At 40.0% G+C, this 10000-nt stretch overlaps 1 protein-coding gene across 1 annotated transcript in view; it reads left to right on the top strand.

Moving 5' to 3' along the window:
• LOC106873888 (uncharacterized) overlaps positions 1-10000 on the top strand; it is a 173194-nt gene that overhangs the window by 65117 nt on the left and 98077 nt on the right. Inside the window, exons 38-40 of the mRNA XM_089345360.1 lie at positions 3334-3405; positions 4894-4965; positions 8991-9062. Coding sequence (XP_089201486.1) covers positions 3334-3405; positions 4894-4965; positions 8991-9062 — 216 coding nt within the window. The remainder of the gene's footprint in view (positions 1-3333; positions 3406-4893; positions 4966-8990; positions 9063-10000) is intronic.

The raw sequence follows: 10000 nt of genomic DNA, 5'->3' as shown, positions 1-10000 counted from the left end.
TGGGAATGTGGTGTAACATACTCCAACCTAAGAGACGCACAGCACAGAACTTCGCATCATCCAACAACGACATTCCTACACTCTATGGGTTACGAAAAGAGCATAAACCCATTGCAGACCCTATCATGCCCCCCCCCCCCCCGCCATGTCGACCGATTTGTGGTGCCAATATTGCCAGCAATTATAGGCTGTCATTCTTCCTCTCAGAGATATTAAGACCACACATCGAGATGTCTCCTGATGTTTGTGAAAGCACTGAGGACCTCCTCAGCAGAGTCAATGAATGTAACTGCTCCCATGACCTGACAGATTGTATTATAGGCAGTATGGATGTAGTATCTCTCTATCCATCCATTGACATTGACTTTGCCGTAGAGAGATGTGTTGAAATTATTTCGGAAAGTGAAGTAACCTTCCGTGAAGTGAACACGGGGGAACTAGGCCTCCTCCTAAAGCTCGTTTATAATAATGAATACTTAGATCACCACGACCTAACTAGATTCTGCCCCACCAGGTCAGGACGAGGTAGACCACCTACGATCACATCAGCTGCTAGAAAAACCACCGCAGAGCGTTGGAAGGGATGGAATACACCCACCCACGACCCAGAGGATAATATCCAAACATGAAAAATGGTTGCACATGCTGTAGGTGCAAGTCTGAAGACCACCCTGCAGAACCATATAGTTAAATTCAATGAAAAACTATACATGCAGGTCCAGGGAGCGGCTATTGGTGTCAGTGTGGCCGGAGACGTGGCAAGCCTATTCATGACCTGGTGGGACAAAAAGCTGAAAACAACTCTCGAAGAACACGCAATAACACTCAAACTATACGGGAGATATGTGGATGACATTAACATCGTAGTCAAAACACCATCAAACATTCAGACTGAAGAGAACGAGAAGATCGTGATGGAAAACATCCAGAATATAGCTAATACAATACACCAGAGCATCAAGGTAACAATAGATTACCCAACAAGACACCTAAACATGAGACTCCCAGTACTTGACACAGAACTTTGGCTAGAAACAATTAATGACAAAGTTCAAATCCTCCACTCACATTATATGAAACCTATATCTTCAAAGTATGTTATCCATAAGAATTCGGCTCTATCACACAGTGTGAAAATCAATATATTAATAGCCGATTTGGTTAGAATAATGAAAAACATATCCCCCCTGTGCAGTCCATGGGAGGGGAAAAAACATATTCAAGACTTCATGCATCGCATGCAATTTTCGGGATACAGCCAGAAAGATAGAATCCGGGTATACAGAGGAGCTAACAAGAAATTTGAGGAGATTGTTGTCAAAGATACAAATGGAACACAACCTAGATACCGTAACAAACAGTGGAATAGACTACAAAGGATTAGTGACAAAACAAACAAAAACACCACGTGGTACAATACCGACAAGTTCCAGGGAGTAATGTTTGTGGACGCCACGCCACACGGAGAACTGGCCCGCAGATTTCGGAAAATCCTCAAAAGTACCAAGTTGAGGATAAATGTTATAGAAAAACCAGGGAGATCAATTAGATCAATAATATGTAAAACATATCCCTTCAGAAGAACAAGGAGTGTTGAGGAGAGTTGCATTGTGTGCAAAAATAGTCCTGGTGCCAACTGCAAAGCCAGAAATGTAGTCTACAAAATAAGCTGTATGGATGGTGAGTGTAAAAACAGAAACACGACATACATAGGTGAAACGGCAAGAAGTTTGACTGAGCGTGTAAACGAACATTGGAGGGACTATAATAATCAAAAACAAACCTCGGTGCTCTACCAGCATGCTAAAGAACAACATGGTGGTGTACTGGACAGAATTAGCATAGAAATCCTGTCTAGACACCCCGGTGACGCATCGTTGCGACAAATACAGGAGTCGGTCCTCATAACTGAAACACAACCAATTTTAAACACCAAATACACGTAGATGAGGGCCTTACAATTGCCCATGGTTGCATGTGTTGTTCACACATATGATGCGGAATATGAACGTAAATAAATTAATTAAAAAGTCTCTATCTGATCTGATATAAACGAAATTGTTACAAACACACATATGGACGCACATACTTACATATAAGCACGAACACATAAGTGCGTGCACACAGATGAGCGTGCACACATACGAGCTTGCACACACTCACATGCTCATACCAAACAGTTTCGAAACAACGCCAAAACAACGCCAAAACAACGCCAGATCATATATTCAAAATAAATGGAAGTGGAGAGACAAGTTACTGAAGAGATTGCAAGAGTGCAATGAAATAAATTAACAAAAAACTATATAAATTAATAAAGGACTGAACCAGTGCGTGTGTTTATTACCGGCGTAATGCCTCTCCCAAGGTTTAATTGTATATATATATAGTTCAACGCTAATTACTGTCCATGACTCTCACTTTTAATTGCTTATTTAGGAGTACATTAATTGTATGAACGTATTTTAGACTTCGAACTTTCAACAGATTTGGTCGCTTCTTCTTCACCATCTACTTCTTCTTACCATTGTTTTTGTTCTTGTTGTTGTTCTTTTTTCTCTTCATAATCCTCCTCCTCCTCCTCCTCCTCCTCCTCCTCCTCCTCCTCATCATCATCATCATCATCATCATCATATTCTTCTTCTTCTTCTTCTTCTTCTTCTTCTTCTTCTTCTTCTTCTTCTTAATCTTCTTCTTTCTTTCTTTCTTTCTTTTTTCCATTCTTCGTCATCTGTTATTTTGTCTTTTTTTCTTCTTTTTTCTTCTTCATCCTCCTCCTCCCCTCTTCCTCCTCCTCCTCCTCCTCATCATCATCATATTCTTCTTCTTCTTCTTCTTCTTCTTTCTTTTTTCCCTTCTCCGTCATCTGTTATTTTTTCTTCTTTTTCTTTACATCTCTCCGCTCTTCTTCCTTCTTATTATCATTATCACATCTTAGTCATCAACACTACAAAAGGCGGTGCCCCAGCATGGCCGCAGTTAAATGACTGAAACAAGTAAAAGAGTAAAAGAGTAGAGAGTAACACTACAACCATATATTCTTCCGTTCTCCCTCATCATCCTATTCATCTGTATTATCAACACGTCCTCTACCAGCTGTACCACCACCCTCATGCTCCACCACTTACCCTTCATCATCATCTTTAGCAGCAGCATTATCTTCATCATCATCATCATCATCACTTCATCATCATCATCGCCACTCACATCATCATGAAACTAATCACCATCGTGTTCCAAGTTTACGTAACTTCCAGTATCTAATCGTTTAGCCAAATTTTTATCACAATTATGTTCCATACAATTGTTTTTGAACTCAACTTTATGTTCCAGATCTTTGACTGCTAATGGTATCAAGGAAATCAAAACAGACACCTTCCGAAATCTGTACCGTTTAACAAATCTGTAAGTTGAATTAGTGTTGTTAGTTAGTATGTCATTGACGATACATTTCTAAATGTGTAATGTCTACAAATACTTCATTTTAAGTACAGTCACCCGTCCTTACAAAGATGTGTCTTCATGTTTATAAATCTGTGAGTGTGGTCCCATTTCTTAGATACGGTACATATGACGGCATGATACTAGCGGGGAACAATTTAATGAATGTATATCTACAGCCTGTGTCAGCCCAAAATAAGTGGTATTGTTTGCGAGTGCCTTTGAATATGAGTGAGGGCATATTTACGAGTTTTCGGATTGATGAGTGTGTAGCAATTGAGGGGAAAACGTTAGTGGAAACTTGTTTATGGATATATGTCAGCATGTTTGTTTATGCATACATGTGTGCATGCGAGTTTATCAACATATATGTGTAATTCTGCGTGTGCATGATGTAAGGTATTTACAATTCCATCACCATTGATCGTCTCTTCTTCTTCTTCTTCTTCTTCTTCTTCTTCTTCTTCTTCTTCTTCTTCTTCTTCTTCTTCTTCTTCTTCTTCTTCTCTGTTTCTCATATCGTTCCACTATTTATTATTCGCCTGTTATTTTTTTTTTACTTTTCCTCATTTTCATTTTCTATTACGTCTTTCAATTGTACTAGATGTTAATGCTGTTTCCATATTTTGAACTTATTCCTCATATTCTGTTATCCTACTTCTCTTTTTTACCTTCTTTCTATCCTCTTTGTTCTTCCTTACAAACTTCAATCACTTTTCAGTTCAACTTTTCAAATTTCTTTCGCATCATTTTTGCAATTTTTTCTCATTTTAATCTTTTATCGCCAATCTCATCATTTCACCATCACTAACTTCAGCATTACCGTCATCAAAATAATCTGAATCAAGTGAAGACCCTTTACATCATCGTCATTTACATATTCATTATCATTGTTAACAGAAACAGCACCAGCTTCACAGTCATAATCCAAATCATAATCATGATCATCATAAACATCATCATCATCCTCATCATCATCATCATCATCATCATCATCATCATCATCATCATCATCACCATCGTTGTCGTCGTCGTTTTGTAATCATCATCATCTTCATCATTACCATAATTATCGACATCAGCATCGTTATCTCGAACTTTATCTCCGTTATCAGTAACCATATTACTTCATCAAAACACCCCCACTATCCTCCTTTCCACTGTCTCTTCCTTATATTAACCCAAGCTACCACGACCACCTCCATCACCACCTCTTTCCTACGTCTCTTCATTCCCTCATTCGTAATATTAATATCACCACCTTTCTCATCTGCATTTCTTCTACTCAAGTAAGTAATTATTTAACAATAATATTTTATATTTAATCAGAAAACAATTCTATACGTTTTCTAATCACCTAAAATTCTATTTCATTGTCATTTCGTTGATAATAATTCTTTACAATGTTACTCCTCTTTACGTATTCAAATCAACTAACATTTTCTATTACAGATATTTGAATGAAAATAATATCAGCACAATTCAAGTAGGAACCTTCGATGATCTTCCCAGGTTAACCTTTCTGTAAGTTAGATAAGTTCTGTTGATAATATTCCATTGACAATATATTACTAACAATTTAAAGTGTTCTTATTTTGTATCGCATTCCTTTCTTGACTCCCTCAATACTCTCATTCTTTTTGGATAGAAATATGAGATTGTTTGTGAAGTACTGTGAATATTTGTATCTGTGAATGGCATATATATATATATATATATATATATATATATATATATATATATATATATAACATTCCCCCTTCATCACGTATGCATGTATGTATGTATGTATGTATGTATCTATCTCTCTCTCTCTCTCTCTCTCTCTCTCTCTCTCTCTCTCTCTCTCTATATATATATATATATATATATATATATATATATTCTCGCCCCGAACCAGCCCTGCCGTCTCCTCCTCCCATTTCCCCTCACCTACTACCCCACCACCCTACCTCTCCAACCCACCATTCTCCGAGACTTCTGGTGACTCCAGTCCGTCCCGTCTACTTCGTACATCTTTCCTAATCGACACCGCCCCTCCTTCAAACGAGACCTCTTGGTCCATAGCTTCTTCCCTTACTGAACCTCCCAACCCGGCACGTTCTCCTGCTCCCGCGCACGCTGCCGCACTTGCCCTTACCTCTCCAACACCATCCTCCTCACCAGCACCCATCATCGATCCTATCACATCACCGACTCCTCCACCTGAACTTCTAACAATATCATCTACTGCATTTCCTGCTCTCTCTCTGCCCTTCTCTATACATCGGGCAAACGGGACGCCGCTTGGCTGACCGGTTCGCGGAACACCTCCGAGACATCCGACTTGGCAATGACACCCCGGTTTCGCTGCATTTCGGCTCAACCGGTCACTCTTTGCAACACCTGTCCGTGTTCGGATTGTCCTTGCCCAGGAACCATCTGGACTCCCGTTTGCACGTGAATAGGGATTGATATTCTCTCTTCGCTACTTTGCGTGGCATGGGCTCACCTCTCCTCCCCTCTTCGTCTAACCTCCTCCCCTCACCTCTCTCCCCCTCACACTTACTTTCTCCCACCCACCTCTCCTCTCTTGCTCCGATTCATACTTCTCTTCACTCCTACACTCCTTCTCTCTTCTCTTCACTCCTACCCACCTTCTCCTTCCCCCTTCATCGATATGTAAATGACTTCCCATCAACCTGTACTAGAATGTCAGGAAAATTGTGAACCAGTGGTCTCTGCTTGACACCTCGAATTTGTTTAGGAGTAGAGCAAGCCTGGGGAATTACTTCTCTCTTCTTTATGCTGGTGAAAACTGGTCTAGAAGTTCTTGAGCTTTCTCTAAAGAGGTCGCTACTAGTGCAGCATCATCGGCAAAAAGTAGATCACGAATGATGCGGGAGTGTAGCAGTGTTCTGGCTTTAAAACTCTGATGATTGAATTGTCTACCACTTTTTCGAAACTGGAATTTCACACCACTTTGTATGTCGTCAAAATCATGCCTCAGCGTCACTGCAAAGAAAAAGTCAAACAAAACAGGAGCCAATAGATAACCTTGCTTTGTGCCGTTTGTAAAGTCCAGCCTTCATTCCCTTACGAAAGGAAATAACATGCACCATCTTGTTAGGTATACTAAGATTTTTCAGAACTTTCCAGAGTAATTGCTGGTTAACAGTGTCAAAGGTCTTAGGAAGGTCAACGAATATCAAGAGCAACTCTTGATTTTTCTCACGTGCCTTGTCCATGACCTGTCGGAGGGAAAAAAATCATGTCGAAAATGTCAGGACCAGAGCAAAATAAATCCACTCTGTGAATCTGGGTAGATCTTTACAACGTGTCTGATGATCCTGTCAAGAATAAGTCGAGCAAGTATCTTACCAGCAATAGCCAGAGCGATATTCCACGATGATTATCACAGAACTTCTGTTGCTTTTGTTCGTATACATATTTTGGATTGAGGCATCCTTGAAGTTTATGAAAAGGTCATGCGGTTTCTTAAAAGTTTCTGTCCACCATTCTTGTAAATTTCATGAGCGTAGCATCGCTGCCAGGTGCTCTATCAGAAGTCATCTGTTCAATAGTGTTTACCACTCTCAGAAAGGTTGGCTCCAGAGACAGTTCCAGTATTCCAGTGTACTGTGGAACAGACATTATTACGTCGTCATTAGTGACTGAGGTGGAGTTCAACACAGCTTCAAAGTGATCTTTCCATCATTTCAGGATGTCAGATTTGTCATTCAGGAGTGTCTCTCTATTCGATGAAAAATAGGTGTAATACCGTGCTCCTGAGGATCATACACTTTCTCGAGGCCATCATAGAAGGCTTTAGAATCCTTTCTGTCTGCAGTAGATTTCAAAAACCAATAAGCCTCCGTCACCTGTCTCAGAGTATGTTGGATATGGCCTCTGTATACATTTCTTGTTGGCATTCTCTTTTCTGGATGAGCTCTTATCATTCATCCAAGTTCTGTGTGGGCTGTGCATTTTATCTGTCAACTGTTGGACATCTGTTTTGTTATCGTTGAACCAGTCTTGAATCTCTACAGATGCAAAGTGGGTTGCATCACGCAGAGCCTTCCGAGATGGTGCGATGTCATCATTGATATGAAGAGTGCTGAATGCAGTGTTCTACTTAATAAAGAGCTCAATCTGTTTTTCAAAAGTTTTCAAAGGCAGTACATTAATGTGCTTAGGAAATGATGACTTTTGTAGTCTTGTGTGTTTCAGATGGAACGTAGCAGGTGTTTTGAATGAACGCTAATTGTTAAGGTACCTAATGTCTCGTTTCTTAGAGATAACATAGTCTATGAGATGCCAATCCTTAGATCTTAGTATGCGTCCAGGTCGTCTTAGAATAATTTCGCTGTTCAAAAATTCTATTTGTGATGCTTAGACTGAATTCCCTGCAGACGGAGAGCACATGAAGACCGCTGGAATTCATTAACCTACATCATAACCAGCCTCCTATGCCTGATAGTCAGTACCAAAAAGAGCGTTATGTCGCCATAAGGACGAGTTTATCCCTATGGTGATAACTGGAGACAGCACCATGGCGTTGGTTATAAAGTTCATCCTTTTCCTTCTCAGTGCTGACCATGGCTGGGGCATAGCACGAGTGTTGTGATCAAGTTCCAACATTAGTGTCATGATGCGATCAGAAATACCTTTTGGGGAGGGGCTCCTTTGCCGCCCCTCCACTTGTTGTGGAAGGCGGTGCTGTGTCTAATTAGACCTGCTTTGTTACCACTGGTGGACACGGACAGCACAACTACTCACAAGTTCTGTGCTGGAACACCCATCACCGAATGGCCGGCCGCCAGTTGTGGAGAGATCCAGCAAGAGACTTCCGGTAATATTCTTTACCTGTCTCTATCACTTTCACTCCCTGACCAGTGGACATTTGGAATTTTTTTCAAGTTGAAGCAATGCCATATTGAATGAATAAATGTAAGTTGTCAGAAAACCACACAGATGATTTGATTTGAGTGTTGAAGGCCTGTAAGGTGTTTCCCTTCTTCAATATCATTTTCATTTTTTCTTCTAGAGCTTCAACATTTCTTCTTCTTCCCCGGCTCCTTTTCTTGTTGTTGTTGTTGTTGTTGGTCTTCTTCTTCTTCTTCTTCTTCTTCTTCTTCTTCTTCTTCTTCTTCTTCTTCTTCTTCTTCTTCTTCTTCTTCTTCTTCTTCTTCTTCTTCTTCTTCTTCTTCTTCTTCTTCTCCTTCTCCACTTTCCTGCCCCTACTTCTCCTCATTATCACCAGCATCGTAACAACGTCAAGACGATAACCATATATCCTTCCCTTCTCTTTCAACATCTTACTCATTACAACCACCATTACAAGTTCCTCTACCAGCTCTACTACCACCATTATACTCCACCATTTCCACTTCCTCCTCCTCCTCCTCCTCATCACCATCATCATGAACAGCAGCAGTAGCCTTATAATAATCATCATCATCATGAAACTAACCATCAACTTGTTCTACTTTACATCACTTCCACATGTAATATTTTAGCTAAAATTCTATCACAAATAAGTTCTGTACAATTTCCATCTTATCTTCCAGATCTTTGAGTTCTAATGGTATCAAGGAAATCAAACCAGACACCTTCCGAAATCAGTTCCGTTTAACATATCTGTAAGTTGAATTAGTGATTTTTTAGTATGTCATTGACGATATGTTTCTAAATACGTAATGTCTTGCAATACTTCATTTTAAGCACCCTCACCCGTCTTACCAAAGATGTGTTTTCGTGTTTATAAATCTGTGAGTGTGGGCCCATTTCTTAGATATTGTACATACGATAGCGTGTGTATGTCTCTGTCAATGTTTACAACCAGTGTCTCTGGTTTGGTTGCGAACGTCTGTGAATATGAGTGAGGGCATATTTACGAAATTTCGAATTTATGAGTGTGTAGCAATTGAGAGAAAAACGTTAGTGGAAACATGTTTATGGATCTATGTATGTCTCTGTGCATGTTTGGATGTGTGCATGCGAGTTTATCAAAATGTATGTCTAATTCGACGTGTATATCATGTAAGGTGTTTACGATTCCATCATCGACTCTTCTTCTTCTTCTTCTTCTTCTTCTTCTTCTTCTTCTTCTTCTTCTTCTTCTTCTTCTTCTTCTTCTTCGTTTCCTCTCTCCGCCCCTCCTCCTCCTCCTCCTCCTCATCATCATCATCATAGCATTTTCGTCATCAAGACTACAACCATATATTCTTCTCCTCTGCCTCATCATCTTATTTATCACTATCACCATCACAACGGCATCCACCAGCCTAACACTATCAGTATACTCTACTACTTCCAATTCAATATCCTCCTCCTCCTTCTCATCCTCCTTCTCCTCCTCCTCCTCCTCCTCCTCCTCCTCCTCCTCATCATCATCATCATCATCATCATCATCATCATCATCATCATCATCATCGTCAACATCATCGTCATCACCATCATCTTCACGAAACTAATCATCATCGTGTTCTGCTTTCCATCCTTTTATTCATCTAATTATTTAGCCAAAATTACGTCACAAATATCGACAAAATTCAGGTAGGGTCCTTCGATGACCTGC

The sequence above is a fragment of the Octopus bimaculoides genome, chromosome 29 (genome assembly GCF_046866305.1).
Source record: "Octopus bimaculoides isolate indiv1 chromosome 29, ASM4686630v1, whole genome shotgun sequence".
Taxonomy (NCBI): domain Eukaryota; kingdom Metazoa; phylum Mollusca; class Cephalopoda; order Octopoda; family Octopodidae; genus Octopus; species Octopus bimaculoides.
The sequence above is the reverse complement of the archived record's forward strand: the minus strand, read 5'-3'. Positions and strand labels throughout refer to the sequence as shown.